This window comes from Rhinatrema bivittatum, unplaced genomic scaffold, assembly GCF_901001135.1.
Source record: "Rhinatrema bivittatum unplaced genomic scaffold, aRhiBiv1.1, whole genome shotgun sequence".
NCBI lineage: Eukaryota > Metazoa > Chordata > Amphibia > Gymnophiona > Rhinatrematidae > Rhinatrema > Rhinatrema bivittatum.
Window position 1 is genome coordinate 127,417 of NW_021820499.1, and position 16,978 is coordinate 144,394.

Sequence of the window (16,978 nt, forward strand, 5' to 3'; positions counted from 1 at the left end):
TAGACTTCAGGCATTTAGCTGCTATGCACCAAAGATCTGGAACATGCTTCCATTGTCAACCACCTCACCTTCAGGAAAAAAGCTTAAGGTATGGCTTTTTAGCCGAGCATTCTTATAGAGCAGGGGTGGGCAATTAATTTTCCCATGGGGCCGCATGAGAAATTGGGATGGTTTTAGAGGGCCGGACTAATATAATTAACTCAGTTCTCAATAGCCCTACTTATGAAAAGACAGCAGTTTACCACCAATGCATGTCCTCTGAGAAAACACAACAAATAAGACCGATACAAACGCTTACATGCTAGTAAAATATCTCATCTTGGTAACAGACACAGAACCGACCTAACATACTCCCAGGATCTGTAGTAATGCACATAAACTAATCCGCACACAGTTACACCTGTATTATGGAATACACTCAAACAGGAGCAACCCTATCTATGAAAAGGCAACACCACAAATATTAAATCAGGTCCTAAAAACCAATACACCTCTTATTAGGAAAACAGAATAGCAAGCAGCTATAGATCCCCACACAGAAATAATTGTAAAACTATACTAATAAGCAGAATAAATGTTTCAAAACAGCTATGAACAGAATAACATCCAACAATTAAAAACTCATAAAAACTATTAAACATTCTCCAAACACCAATAAAATATTTTAAAAAAGCAGACATCAAACAATTAAAATGGCAGTCAAGAAAAATAAACTTAAAGCCATCTTTACTTAACCCCTCCAGCAGCTCTCCTACTCCCCTTCCCTGCAGGCCGTGGCACACACCAGAAGCAGCAGTAGAAGCTAAGCTCTATACTTATGGTCCTCTTCCTTAGTGCCCATGTCTCTCACACACACACCATACCAGTCATGCCCCCATGACCAGTTTCTGTCTCTCACACACCAATCATCTCCCAAACAGTCTTTGGCACACACACCAGTCACCTTCCTGAACAGTTTCTCTCATGCCATACACACACACACACAGGCTTCCCACTCTCGTGTTCTTCTTACATATATGGGCTTCTCACTCTCATAATCACTTTCTCTGTCTCTCTCTCTCTCTCTCTCTCACACACACACACCCACACACTCACTCACCAGTCTCTCACTCCCATGCTTGTTCTCTCCACATGCACAGGCTTCTCATTCCCATAATCACTTTCTTTCTCTCTCACACACACACACACACACACTCACCAGTCTCTCACTCCCATGTTCTCTTTCAGATATACAGGCTTCTCCCATGATGTGTCTCACACACACCCAGGTTTCTCACTCCCATGCTCACTCTTCACATGCACAGGCTTCTCATTCCCATAATCACTTTATTTCTCTCTCTCTCTCTCACACACACACACCAGTCACCTGATCTCACTCATGCATACACACACACACAGGCTTCCCACTCCCAAGTTCTCTTTCAGATATACAGGCTTCTCCCTCCCATGCTGTCTCACACACACCCAGGTTTCTCACTCTCATGCTCACTCTCTTCACATGCACAGGCTTCTCATTCCCATAATCACTTTCTCTCTGTTACACACACACCAGTCTCTCTCATTTCCATGCTCACTCTCCACGTGCACAGGCTTCTCATTCTCTGAATCACATTCTCTCACATTCACACACACCAGTCTTTTTCTCTCACACACACCGTCACCTTACCAAGCAGTCTCTCTCTCTCATGCATGCACACTCACCCAGGTTTCTCACTCCCACAACACCAGGCTTCTTACGCTCATGCTTTCCCACATACCCAGACTTCTCACTTCCATGCTTTTTCTCTCTCTCACACACACACATCAGTCACCTCCCTGACTAATGTCTCACACTCTCACATACACATCAGTCATCTCCCTGAGCAATCACTTTCATTGTCTCTCACATACACACACACATCAGCTCTCTGACCAGTCAATCACACACAGGCTGGCTGGCTGCTTCTCTCTCTTTCTCACTTCCTCTCCCCCCCACCGGAGCACAAATGGGAGCTGCAGCAGCCCCCGAAGGCCAAGAAAGAAGAATCCCATCGGCCGCGGGAGGCTCATGCTGCTGACTCCTTTCTCGATTACTGGCTGCTTCAATTGCTCGGGGACCGACGCTGCAGCCGACGCGGCACGGCTCTTTCTCCTTCCCGCGCACCGCTCCGTGTATCACTTCCTGTTCCGGGTCACGGGAGGGGGGGTGCAGGCGCGGGAAGAAGAAAAGGCCAGCCACGGGTACCACAGCTTCTAACACTGCTGCCGTTCCCACTGGGCTTGAACGTGCTGACAGCCCAGCGGCAACGGCAGCGGGAGAGACCGGGAGCGCGCACCGCGGACCGGCAAAAAACTCCCGCGGACCGGTGGTTGGGGACCCCTGAAAAAGACCACGAAAGGCGGAACTGGTAGGTAGGTAGGAAAGAAACTCGAGCGAAGACATGCTGCCCGATTGGCCGGTGCTGGGCAAGCCTTGCCCAGCACCGGCCAATCGGGCAGCGTGTCTTCGCTCGAGTCACTCCCTCCCCCCCCCACCGAACGCTGTAAAAAAACAGTTCATTCTCCGCTCCCTCGTTTCCCGATTGGCCGGCCAATTGGGGAGCGAGGGAGCAGAGAATGAGGCACGCTGCCTTCCCTTGCAGAGGGAAGGCAGCGTGCCTCATTCTCCATCTGCTCTCAGCAGTGGGCGGGCCGGTCACAGACCGTAGGCAGGCCGGATTCAGCCCGCGGGCCGCCCCTTGCCCAGGTCTGTTATAGAGCCTTCCTATCCAACAATCGAGTTACCACAGAAGTATTCCTAACTATGGATCTGGCTTTAAATATGTTGATGCTCAACCAATATTGACGGCTGATCTAATTTTGTTATAACTTACTTTACATTTATTATGATCCGCTTTAAGGCCATTCATGTTAAAAGCGGAATATCAAATGTCAAATAAATAAATAAAATAGTTTTCATGTAAATCAATTTTATTACCAGCTTTTTGAAAAAAGGATTGTGAAGGAAAAATAGGCCTTTGATGTATCTTGGCCTTCTAAGATATTTAGAAGGAACATTCGTTTAGAAAAGCGGATAAATTTGTATTATTTGGAGGACCACATAAAGGTGAAACGGCATCTAAAGCTATTCTAGCAACATAGATTAAGGAAACAATTACTATAGCATATGTATTGCGGAGTAGTAAGGTTCCAGAAATATTTAAAGCTTATTACAAAAAAGTGCAATCTTCATCATAGGCAGAGGCTGGGACTATGCATCCTGAAAAGCAGCTACATGGTCAACTTTTCATTCTCTTACAAAGCATTAGAAGACTGGATGTTCTCGCAAAAGTAGAACAGCTTTTATTTTATTTATTTTATTTTTAATTTTTATATACCGAGGTTCTTATAGAGACTACAAATCACTCCGGTTTACATATAACGATAAACTGCCCAACAGAGAAGCAAGTGTACTCAAAGTGGGTTTAACATCCACCCTCCCATAATAATTGGACTTTTGTATTTTGCAAATGTTCTGGACTGGTATAGCAGGATGAGAAGGAAGGAGAAATTTAAACTTACCTGTTAATTTTGTTTCATTTATTCCTACAACACCAGTCCAGAAACCCACCTGGAAAGTTAAAGCATAAAAGAAGATAGACCTATTTCAGTGTATGAAATATGTATGTATAAACAAACGCTAAATCACGCTTACAAGTTATCATGAGGACGACTCCTTTGCCTCCCTCCCATACTCTCTTGTATATGGTACTCTATCTTCGTTCTCCCTTCTCTTATTTCCTACTCCCAGTTAAGGCACCCTTGTTATAATGTAACTTTATACTCCTTCAAATTGTCTCTTGTTGATTGGTTAGTTATAGTTACTGCTTAGTTCGATGTAAACCGAGTTGATTTGATTTGTATCAAGAAAGTCGGTATATAAAAGACTTTAATAAATAAATAAATAAATGAAAGATTACGATATTATATATATATATATATATATATATATATATAGTTAAGTCTTATAACAGTTTTAAAGAGGATCTTAATCTATAAAAAAGATAGTCATTTGTTATAATTAAGTTAATATTTATGTAGTTTAAAATCTGCTTTGTCATGGGAAAACTGGCGTTTACTGTCATTGCCCCACACATAAGTCGTGATGATGTGCCAGAAAAAGTCAAGTGCTCTGCCTCCATCTACTGGAAGGGGAACATAACACAAACTGGACTGGTGAAGCAGGAATAAAGGAAAATAATAAGTAAGTTTAATTTCTCCTTTGGAATTGTTAATTTCTTTTAACATCGCTATTGTCCTTTACTTCATTCAGAAAATGTTTTTAATCTGGCTCTAGGCTGTCTACTCCCTGAAACTGAATAAAAAATTGAGGGGATTTAAACCCTCAGCTGTGACAAGTCAGGACAGGAATAAGAGATATGGCAGGAGTTGGGAGAGCTACAACTGGAAACAGTGGACAAAGAGCAAAACACACTTAGTCCTCCCTTTATAAGCTTCAGGCTTGTTTTCATTTATTTTAAAGATTTCAATTTATATATAGCACTTGCTAAGGCAGCATTTCATTTTCATCAAAAGCCACAAGTTACGTGCAATGAACACTACTGTCACCTGAATCTGTTACTCTGTGTTCTGTCCCTGGGACCAGCCTCCTAAACCTGTGTCCTCTGACCCCCAAAACTGTGCTCTTCTGTCCTTGGAAACACACTTCTGACCCTGTGACCTTGGGACTGAGTTCCTGACTGTGATTATTTTCTGACCCCAATTCTGAGCCTCTAAATTTGTGACCATTTGGTATCTGACCTTCCGAATCTGAAACCTGACCTCTTCTGACCCTGATGTTGTTTCTGAACTTGTGTCCTCCAACTCCAGAACTAAGCTTCTGAACCTGGGACCATTATTGTGACCCTGCTGTGCTCCACTTTGGGTGGCCTTGTATAAGGAACAACCAAAATAGACTCACATAGAAAAACTCACTAAAACAGTACTGTATCAAAAATTGTGCTTATCCACTCAAAACCAAATTTATTTACAAAAACTATAAATGTAGTATAATACCAAAAAAGAAATTATCATCTAGGTTCAATATCATTAAATTGTAAGCAGTAGTTTAAATCAGCTATGTGCGCAAATATTGTCACTTAGATGTGTGGCTGGGCCTTGCGTGTGCATTTTCAAAAGGACACGGCCATGCACGTAAGTGACAATACACGCATAACTGCCAGGCCCTGAAAAGAGGGCAAGACGGAGACCGGCCGGTACAGCGGCCATTAGCCGCTCTCCTGGGGAAGCTGCGCTGGCAGTCGGCTGGCGCACGTAAATTACTTCAGCTCAAGAGCTGAAGTAAATCGAAAAACAAAGAAAAAACAAAAAGGTAGGGTTTAGGGGGTGGGTAGGAGAGGGAAGAGGGAGGGGGTTTAGGTAGGGGGGGTAGGAAAGTTCCCTCTCAGTCCACTCCTAAATTGGAGCAGACTAGGAGGGAACGGGGGAAGGCCTGATTTCATCACTGTGCATACTTTTACAAAATTAGGCCCCCCCCTGCGTGCGCCACCCGCACATGCGCGCGCGGATTGTAATATCATAATATGAAACCATGGGCAATGTTGAGACGGCACACAGTCAAACGATGTTCTCTGTTCATAAATAACCAAACAGTTCAGACTCATTACTCCTCCGTGCCCAGTACTATGGAAATGGTGTCTCATAATCTCCAACCATAAACGATGTAGAGACAGCACCCAGTCATGAAACATCTCCCCCGAATAACTCCCAATGTTTCAGCGTTTCAGTACCAAAGGCGTGCCTGCATCAAGGGAACCTTTGTATCTCTATAAAAAATGTATATACAAAAATGATATCATAAAAAGTCCCAAATAAATATTCCCCAAAACATATCCCCCCCCCCCCCCCAAGACATCACTACAGTAACCAGTAGGGCTTTCTCGATGTCAAATCTGTCGGGATGCATCCTTCTGATTAACTGACACCAAACCTATTTAAACAAGCCCTGTCCAATAGGAAGGCATGTAACCTAAATAACGCTGCGTTTGGTACTTATCCCTAAAAATAAATTTCCTAGCATGTAGCAGATGGACTCAGGACCAATGGGTATAGTGTGCTCCTGATAGCAGTTGGAGACAGATCAAATTTCAATCTGATGTCAGCCCCTAGTACATATACCCCTACAGGAAGTGCAGCTCTTCAGTATTTTCCGTCTCCATAGCAGTTAGGGACTATCTGCATGCTCTCGCAGCGTTAGAACCAATTCAAGAAGAAAACCCAAATTTGAAGACGAAACTTACCTCTGAAGACGAGCCCCACTCTCCTGCGGTGATACCTTTTTCTCCGCCACCTTCTTTTCTTTCTCTCTGCCCCCCCTCTTTCCTTGCTCTCCTCCCTTCTCTTCCCCATCTTATCTCCTAGCCTGATTAAAATTAACCTCATAGTTTTCTTTCTTTTGTACATATGTATATAATTGCAAACTTTGTTTATAATTTTATCGCAAAACTTCCCATGTTATTGTTCCCCCCTCTCGTTAATGCCTTGTTATCATGTTTTTACTGTTCAATGTAAAGCGCCATGCCGTGCGTTTGTTTTTGCGTTACAATGTGAACCGATATGATATCCTGGATGAATGTCGGTATATAAAAATTTTAAATAAATAAATAAATAAATACCCTCGGGTCCCTCCCCCAGTTGAGATTTCCCGAGGTGATTTCCGTGGTCCCTTGGAGGTGAGCCTTGGTCCGGTGGCCGAATCGCGGTGAGGACCTAGCCCCCGATCCTGGACGTGGCTGAGAGGCAGCGGGTGCCGCCTTGAGCGCGGCGGTGAAGGTATTTGCCCTCTCCCCCCGCAGCCGGAGACCACCTGGAACGAAACCGGGAAGCGCCGAAGACAAGGTAAGGTAGAAATCTTCAGTGTCGACTCCAGTCTCCGAGGTTCGAGGAGTTGCACAGGTCGCTGACCAGGACCAGTGCTGCCGGGTTGATCCGCCCTAGCAGGGCCAGGCCCTGGTTAGATCCAAGGGTCTACCCACGTGGAGACCCTCCGAGGTAGTCGCCATATTGCTCGCGTGGTCGCCGTCGCCATCTTGGCCCTATTCGCTGCTCCACTCGTAGCCTCGGGCCGGGCGCACAAGTTTACTTAGGCGCACAAATTACATGTGCGCATAAAGTTACACGCACATATTCCTTGTGTGCATAAGTTACACGCACAAGATATACGCGTGCCGCGCGCCTACCGGACTAAGCGCATAACCACATCTTGGGCGCACAACCCACACGCACATCTAGACGTGCCGGAGCACATAAAGGTTTACGCGCCGACAACCATGGCACCACCAGAAACGGAGATAAAGGCTCAAGGTCTCTGCCCAGCATGCCATATCAGAGCCGCACAAAGTGAGGAGGCCAACGCCCTGTGCGCTCAGTGCGAGGAGGCCCTGGGAGATCCAGCCCAGGGCCAGTCCCACTCAGGGCCAAGTAATAGCTCCTCAGTGGGTACCCCGGACCTCGCAAATCCCAGCGGGACACCCTCACAAACAGGGACCCCCAGGGACCCAACGCCCCTCAGCTTGGATCCATCGTCTATCTCATGGATGGAGTTCTTCAAAGGGCTACACACCTTTGTTCACATGCAAACAGAACCCCTGGCGGACCAGCCACATCCTCCGCCAGAGGACCTTTATGCCCCGGGCCCCTCGAGCCCTAGACAAAGGTTTCCATCACCTAGGAGCCCCATCTATGGGGACACGGACAACTGTGAAGAGGAAGCAGAGCCCCTTGAAGAGGGGGAACTCCCCCAGGGGACAGAACCTCACCGAACCATGAAACGCTTTTTCACCAAGGACAAGCTCCCTGACCTGGTCACCCACAGCCTGAGGGAGCTCGCTATTCCGGGCCCAGATGCTTCGGGGGGGGCCCAAGCCGAATCCCCTATTGGAGGGCCTCCGCCAGACCTCCCGCCATTTCCCACTGTTACAAGCCGTCCAGCAGCTAATTGACCTGGAACGGAGTGCTTCAGAATCCACATTCAAAGTGGGATGAGCTATGGCAGCCATGTACCCCCTGGACCCGGCGACCAAAGATCTTCTCACATGCCCAATAGTCGATGCCATGGTCTGCGCGGTCTCGAAGCGCACTACTATCCCAGTGGAGGGAGGAGCAGCGCTCAAAGATGCACATGACTGGCATCTGGAATCCATCCTTAAACAGTCCTTTGACGTAGCCGCTATGTCCCTACAAATAGCGGCCTGCTGCACCGTAGTGACACGTGCCTGCTTATCTCAGACCAGGAGCAACATCCCTGGAGAAGTCATGGAACCAGCAGTGTCATTCCTTGCGGACACTGCTTCCGATCTGGTGCGCACGGCGGCCAGAGGAGTGTCATCTGTGGTGGCTGCCAGGAGGCAACTCTGGCTCCGAAGCTGGTTGGCCGATGCATCTTCCAAAACTCGCCTCACAAGAATGCCCTTCAACGGATCCCTCCTGTTCGGCAGTGAGCTAGAGAAACTGGCCAACAAATGGGGCAAGTCCCCATTACCGCACCTATCAGAGGACAGAACGAGGAGGAACCAGCGACCCGTCCCCCGGCCCTCCAGGGGCAGAAGTTCACAGCTTCAATCCATACAGAAGCAACTATCAAGTGCCCCACCCTACGGGCAGGAACCTGTCCTTTCAGACCAAGCACAACAAGAGGGGAACCAGCTCGGGTACAGGCCCCAGCTGTATCCCACAATGAGATTCAGCCAACCCGTCTAAGGGAAGAAGCCATAGGGGGCAGACTAGCCCTATTCTACCACAGATGGGTCGAGAGAACTTCGGACAAGTGGGTCCTAGCCATCATTTGGGAGGGGTATTATCTGGATTTTCTACGAACCCCTCCGGACAAGTTCGTGGAGTCCCCCTGCCACGACCTCGCCAAGAGGGTAGCAGTGGAAGCTACACTAACCAGACTACTGGCCCTCGAGGCCATAACCCCAGTGCCTCCACAAGAAATAAATACTGTGCATTATTCCATTTATTTTATCGTCCCCAAGAAAGAGGGAGACATTCAGGCCCATCCTGGACCTCAAGTCGGTCAACCGCCACCTGAGGATTCCCCGCTTCCGCATGGAAATCCTACGCTCCGTAATAAGGGCAATACAACCGGGAGAGTTTCTCACATCCCTGGATCTTTTGGAGGCCTACCTACACATCCCAATTCATCAGGAACACCAGCACTATCTACGCTTCAAAATCCTGGACCGTCACTACCAGTTCCGGGCACTACCCTTTGGGTTAGCCACAGCAACCCGGACGTTCACCAAGATCATGGTGGTGGTGGCGGCAACATTGAGGAAGGAAGGAATCCTCGTACATCCTTACCTAGACGATTGGCTGATCAGGGCGAAATCCCCAGAGGAAAGCCGCCAAGCAACCAACAGAGTCAAAACTCTACTGGAGAGCCTAGGATGGGTGGTCAACACAAACAAAAGTTGTCTGCAGATCTCACAGCCTCTAGAGTACCTAGGAGTCCGATTCGACACCAAAGAAGACAAGGTCAGCCTGACTCCCACAAGGAGATCAAAACTGTGGAACCGGTTAAAAAGCCTGTTGAGCGAACCTTGACCCACAGCATGGGATTACCTACAAGTCCTCGGTTTGATGGCATCCACACTGGAAGTAGTGCCATGGGCGCGAGCTCACATGAGACTCCTGCAGTGCTCACTTCTATTACGATGGAATCCGCTGTCTCAGAACTACACCGTACAACTATCACTTCCGGGCAGGGTTCGGACCCAGCTACGGTGGTGGCTACTGGCCAGCCACCTGAGCCAGGGAACAAGACTATCCTCCCAAACCTGGACCCTGCTCACCACAGCCTACGAGGATGGGGAGCTCACTGCGAGGAATTAATCGCCCAAGGGCAGTGGAACACAGAAGAGGCGGGATGGAACATCAACCGCCTAGAAGCGCGGGCAGTCAGACTTGCCTGCCTACACTTCGCCCACAGACTCCGAGACAAAGCAGTCAGAGTAATGTCAGACAACGCCACAACAGTGGCCTACATCAACCGTCAGGGAGGAACCAGAAACCAACAGGTGTCTCTGGAAATAGACCCCCTAATGACGTGGGCGGAAGTAAACCTCCAAGAGATCTCGGTCGTCCACATCGCTGGGAAAGACAACATCACGGCGGACTACCTCAGCAGGGAAAGTCTAGGCCCAGGAGAATGGAAGCTGTCGTCCGCAGCGTTCCAAATGATAGTGAACCGGTGGGGGACACCAGCCATGGACCTTCTGGCAAACCGGTCCAACGCCCAAGTACCCAGGTACTTCAGCCGCAGGCGGGAACCTCAGTCCCAGGGGATCGATGCCCTGGAACAGAGCTGGCCACAGGGGACCCTATTATACGCTTTCCCACTGTGGCCCCTCCTGGGCGCAATCATTCACAAGATACAGCTGCACAGAGGACTAGTTCTTCTGGTGGCCCCGGACTGGCCAAGAAGACCGTGGTACGCCGACATGAGAAGACTACTGGCAGGGAATCCCCTACCACTGCCTCCACACAGAGACCTGCTCCAACAAGGACCGATCCTCCACGAGGATCCAGCTCAATTCTCTCTTACGGCCTGGCCATTGAGAGGGCTCGCCTGAGAAAGAGCAGATACTCGGGGGTTGTAATCGACACCCTGCTCCGAGCACGCAAGTTCTCCACATCTCTAACGTATATAAGGATTTGGAGAGTTTTTGAAGCCTGGTGCAAAGACCACGACATCAAGCCACATTCAACTAAAGTTCCGTGATCCTGGAATTCTTACAGAACAGGCTACAGAAGGGGCTGTCCCTCAACTCTTATCAAGGTACAGGTGGCCGCATTGTCATGCTACGGCCCCAAGAGCGGGGGCGACGGCATAGCTTCTCACCTGGACGTGTCACGTTTCTTGAAAGGAGTCAAACACATCCGCCCACCACTAAAGTGGCCGGTACCTCTGTGGAATCTCAGCCTGGTCCTGGATTTCCTAGCAGGAACCTCCTTCAGACCCCTCCGAGGGCTGTCCCTCCGTCTGTTAACTTTAAAGACAGCCTTTCTGCTGGCAGTTTGCTCAGCCCGCCGCATTTCAGAACTACAAGCACTGTCCTGCCGTGAGCCGTTCCTCAGGCTCACCCTGGGATCCATCCAGCTACGCACGGTCCCTTCGTTTCTTCCCAAGGTGGTATCACACTTCCATCTTAACCAAACCATCTCGCTACCATCGCCGGATGACTTGAAGAATTCGGAAGAAGCTCGTAGTCTACGCCACCTCAATATAGGCAGACTCCTGTCCAGATACCTGGAAATATCGGAACCAGTACGAAAAATGGATCACCTTTTCGTCCTTCACAGCGGGAAGAGATAAGGGGAAGTGGCCTCGCGGGCAACCATAGCCCGCTGGATCAAGGAAGTCATCAAGGCGGCCTACGTAGAAGCAGGCAAGCCTCCGCCTCTACAGGTCAAGGCCCATTCTACTAGAGCCCAGGCAGTATCCTGGGCAGAAACCAGAATGCTGTCACCCGCCGAGATTTGCAGGGCGGCGACATGGTCCTCCATCCACACCTTCTCCAGATTCTACCGTCTGGATGTTCAGGCTCGGGAGGACATGGCATTTGCAAGGGCAGTATTAAGTGGGTCACGGGCAGCCTCCCACCCAGTTCGGGAGTAGCTTTTATACATCCCATTGGTCCTGAGTCCATCTGCTACACGCTAGGAAATGGAGAAATTACTTACCTGATAATTTCGTTTTCCTTAGTGTAGACAGATGGACTCAGCATCCCACCCTTGGCTGCCGTTATGCATGGAACTTCGAATGATTCAAGGGTAAGCCATGTTTTCATTCACCTAGGGCACCCACCCTACCGGGTGTCGACGCTTTCCGGTTGAGTACACTGGCGGTCTCCAGCTATAGTCGTCCCAACCAGTTCAAGTTAATCAAATTAATCAAGTTATAAAGTTTAACCAAGTTATGAAGTTATTCAAGTTAATCAAATTAGTCAGTCACACATATATCCACAATGCTTTTCGAGAATACTGAAGAGCTGCACTTCCTGCAGGGATATATGTACTAGAGGCTAACGTCAGAATGAAATCTGATCCGTCTCCAACTGCTATCAGGAGTACACTATACCCATTGGTCCTGAGTCCATCTGCTACACTAAGGAAAACGAAATTATCAGGTAAGTAATTTCTCCAATTTAGCAAAACTACGGACGTCCTAGAGAACTATGACTGACTAACATTACTATTACTAACTGACAGAGACTTGAGATAGTGGACCGAAAAGAAGACTGATAGAGTGCCTTCATTTAACCGGCCGCCAAGAACATGAAAATGTGGACTAAAAGGGGACTGTTGTGGAAAACCATGAATGCTTCTTGAACAATCTGCAAAGTCGTAAGGGAAGAAAGAAGAAAAGAAAAAAATAAAACACCCAAGCACTTTAATAAAAAGAATCCCACTCTATATTGCTGTATTGCTTCATTCTTATAAGCGTCTTGGTGCAACATCATCCATTGAACAGTAATCTAATTCTTTATATCCTTGGATTCCATTTTGTCATCACACAAGCTAAGTGAACTCTCTGGGTTGTTTAATATTTTAGGATTTTGTTTATATGACTTGTCCCACTCTGTGATCCGCCTAGGATTGCACTCACATTGGATTTGGTTTTTCATCAGATGACTTTTTTAAATACTTGTGAATGTTTTGTGTCTTCTTATATTTTTTGTTTGTTTCTTTGTTTGCGTTTTGTCTTGTCCTGCTGTCCAATGTTCTGAGTATTTAGTGTATTATATATTTGTGGAGAGTCTTCGTAAACTGCTTACATTTTAATGATATTGAACCTAGATGATAACATAATTTGTTTTTTGATATTATACTACATTTGTATTTTTGTAGTAATTTGGTTTTTGATATAGTACTTTTTCAAGTGAGTTTTTCTATATCTTTACTGTTCTTTGTGAGTCTATTTCGGTTGTTCCTTTAGATAGCACAGGGTCAGCAGTCCTTTTTTATACACTGGCCTTGTATAAGGCCAGGAGGGAGATTTATAAAAATTTTAAAATGAATAAATCCGTATCCATTGCAGCAGATGTTGCTCTTATATTTTTCAAGCTTGATCTTGTGTACTGTAGCTGCATAACTATTTGCCCCCCTGCAGACAGGCGGAAGTACAGCCGTGACTTTCTACTGCAGTTCCAGTTTTGTGAAGCTGCCTGTCAGCGCCCTATGGATCTGCTTCTTCTGGAGGGAGTGACGGATGCCAAACCTGGTAAGGAGACATCTGTCTACATCTATTTACTATGACAGTGTGCATCGCCATCTCATAAGAACTGTTGCAGTGAGGTATATTCCAGTCTATTTTTTATTATGGATCTTATTGTTGAAAGACAGCTCCATATCTTGGACATCACAGCAACCTGGTTGCAAGGTTGCAAGAGGATGAAAGTATCTGCTTATTTCAGACCTGTTCACGAGATATTCATACAAATTTAAATGTAGAGATGGGAAGAAGGGAGGGGGAAATGCATTGATTTATCTTACTGCCCTTAAGGGGACTCAGCTTGATTTATCTACATCAGGAGTATCTGATGCACTATTAGTGAAGTTCGTCTTGAAGGCAAATTTTGCCTGCCTTTTTGTTTGTTGCTCTCCAATATCGGATCTTACTTCAAAGTTAGAAGTGTATGATGTAATTGAAGATGTGTCAGTTAATTATTTGAATTTGGTGGTATTGACTTATTTCACTATTCATGTCAATTGTCCTTATTCTAGGTTTGATAATGACTTCCCTATTTTCATGGGAGATCTAGGGTTGACTTAACTAATACACTCATGTACTCAGAAACTTGGACATGTTAGATCTGTTATTTACTAGTTTTAGTTCTCTCATGAATAATTCATTGTTAGTGAAATCATTTCTTTATTTCCTATGTGTTATCTACGAAAGTACCGGACATGAATAGGCAAAGATGTATTTCTTAGCATACAAACAGGTGGATCCAGAACCAGTGGGTTATGCACCTCCATCAACAGATGGAGATGGAGCAAAGCTGATGTCACGGTATATATATATCCCTGCACAGACATCAGGCCGCCAGTATTCTCTGTCCCCAGCAGATGGTGGATCTGCATCTCCCTACTGGGGATTGCTTAAAAGTTTTAAAGGAGAAAAGAAAGAAAATTAATCTCTCCGCTCTTCTGTGGTGATCTGTTATGATTCCTCCCTCAGTCGAGAATTCCTGAGGTGATATCCTCGGGAATTCAGATGAGTGCCTTGGTCTGGCGTTTTCCATCGGTGTAGACTTAGCCGTAAAAAAAAAAAAAAAAGCTGAAAGGCAAGGAGGAGCAGGAAGCTGAGTGCTGCGGTGAAGATCCTGCTGCGAGTCTCCCCGATAGGGACCCAGATGGTATGGATGATGATGCCGATCCTTATTCCCTGGAGGATGGGGAAATTCCTCTGGAATTGAAGCCGTATAGAACTATGTTGCGTTTCTTTCATAGAGATGAGTTACCAACTCTGATTTACCAGAGGCTGAATCCATGTCTAAGCCAAAGAAAGATCCCATTTTGATTTCTTTGTGTAAAGCCTGATGTTTCTTCCCTATTACGGAGGCCATTCAAGAACTGATTGATCTTGAATGCCCCAGAAGCTAATTTTAAAGGCGGACGAGACTTAAAGGGCTGTACCCCCTTGGATCCAGCTGCAAGAGAGCAATTGCCTTTTCTGTAAATGGATTCGCTTGTGTGTGCCGTTAACAAGAGGATGTTTTTCCCCGTAGAAGGGAGAGCGGCCTTGAAGGATATACAGCATAGGAGAAATGAGGCTATCCTTAAGCAGGCCTTAGAAACGATGGCAATGAATTGCAGATAGCTTCTTGTTGTTCCCTGGTGGCTCTCTCTTTTTACTCCTCTCTCAGGAAGTTGTTGAATCTGGTGTGAATTCCAGGACAGTGATGAAACTAGCAGCCATCTTTTTTGGCAGTCATGGACTGTGATTTGGTCCACACTTCGGCCAGAGGGCTGGCTTCGGCAATGGCGGCCAGGTGTCAGCTATGACTTAGAAGTTGGTTGGCCGATGCAATTTCGAAATCTAATCTCAGAAATTGCCCTTTGAAGGTTCACTCTCATTTGGGCCAATAAGTGGTATGAGTCCCACCCTCGGTTACTAGAAGATAAGAAACATGCCGTGCTTCTTCAACATGAGAGGTCGTTCTAGGGGTTTTGAATGTTTTCAACCCTACAGAGGAGCGACTTTCAGAAGGCTTGACCTTTGGGGAGCGCTCAGTCCTTTCGGCCCAGGCAGCCCAGATGGGGGCGCAGGCTCAGATAGTGGAGTCCCCAAACCTCCCAATGAAGATGTGCCAACCAACCCCCGGGCGCAGAAGATAAGGGGTTTCCTCTCTCTCTTTTATTGGAGGTGGATCAAGATCATGTCAGATCATTGGGTTCTGGAGGTGATAAGAGATGGCTATGCTCTGGAGCTTAGCAGTGTTTACTGGGATGCTTTCATGGTGTCTACATAACCTCTCCACAGAAGAGGCAAGCAGTGGAGTGTATCAAGGCTCCTCAGCCTGCAGGCTGTAGTTCCAGTGCCACATTTCAAGAAAATGTGGGCCAATATTCCATTTATTTTGTTGTGCCCAAGAAGGAGGGTTTTTTTCGTCCCATCCTAGATCTCAAGGGAGTCAACCATCATTTGCGGGTGATGCATTTTCACATAGAAGCCTTACGCTCAGTGATAATGGCAGTTCAGTCGGAAGAGTTTTTGACATCTCTGGACTTGTCAGAGGCATACCTTCATATTCAATCCAGCATGAGCATCAGAGATTTCTGTGTTTCTCAGTTTTTGGATGACATTATCAGTTTTCGAGTGCTGCCTTTTGGTTTGGCCATAATCTTTTCCAAAGTTATTGTGGCGGTATTGGCAGAGTTGAAAAAGGTTGGAATTCTGGTTCATCTGAACTTAAACGATTAGTTGATTCGGGCCAAGAGTCTAGAAGAGAGCCTTCGGGTCTCGCACAAGGTGATTTTCTTCTTGCAGAAGCTAGGTTGGGTGGTGAACCTGGCCAAGAGCAATCTTCGGCCATCGCAGTCCTTAGAGTATCTCGGTATTTGGTTCGACACAAAGTGGCGCAGGGTGTTCCTGCCAGAAGGCTGTATTCAGAAGCTGATGGCACAGGTGCATCTATTCACAAACACTATATGCCTGACAATATGGTCTTATCTACAGGTACTCGGATTGATGGCAGCAACACTAGAGGTGGTGCTGTGGGCAAGGGCACTCTGCTGACTTGTTGGAACCCACACTCTCGGGACTGATTTATTCAGCTTCTCCTTACAATGGAAATCTGCATACAACTGCAGTGGTGGTTTCAAGCGGATCATCTAAGCAAGGGGGTTTCCCTAAGATCACTGAACTGGAACCTCTCACTATATGTTATGCCACCACACCCATAGCCTATAATAGGCCACTGGACTATATTGCGCTGCATAGCCTGTCCCCACTACATTGAACCATACTGTTCTAATATGTCTGAATTAGTTGTACCATTTTATTTACAATGTATGTTACACCACATATTACACTATCATATCACACTGTATCATTACACTATGTATCACTAAATATATAGCCCTGCTCCTGGTCACTCCCCTGAAACCTACGCCATACTATCTATCACACCTGCCCCAATCAAACTACTCTATACTCTATCTCCCCCCCCCTAACCTCTCGACCGACCTCTACCCATCCATCTACCTACCCCCCACCTGTCCCCTCCCAAAATGTGCTTCCCCACCATCCCAATCATACACCACCCCCACCAACGGACCTTCCGCCCAGCACACCCTCACTCCTCTACCCAGCACAAATCCCTTGTACCCATCATGATCTCCCCCCTAACACAGCTGCTAGGCCTAGTAACACTGACCATCTCCCTATTCAACGCTCAGTCCATCCTAAAGAAAGCCCCCATACTTCAAG

General features: G+C 46.9%; 1 protein-coding gene across 1 annotated transcript in view; it reads left to right on the forward strand.

The window, feature by feature from the left end:
* Nucleotides 1–16,978, forward strand: part of ANGEL1 (angel homolog 1) — a 137,980-nt gene that overhangs the window by 71,651 nt on the left and 49,351 nt on the right. Inside the window, exon 7 of the mRNA XM_029586104.1 lies at nucleotides 13,154–13,264. Within this exon, the coding sequence (XP_029441964.1) occupies nucleotides 13,154–13,264 (111 nt within the window). The remainder of the gene's footprint in view (nucleotides 1–13,153; nucleotides 13,265–16,978) is intronic.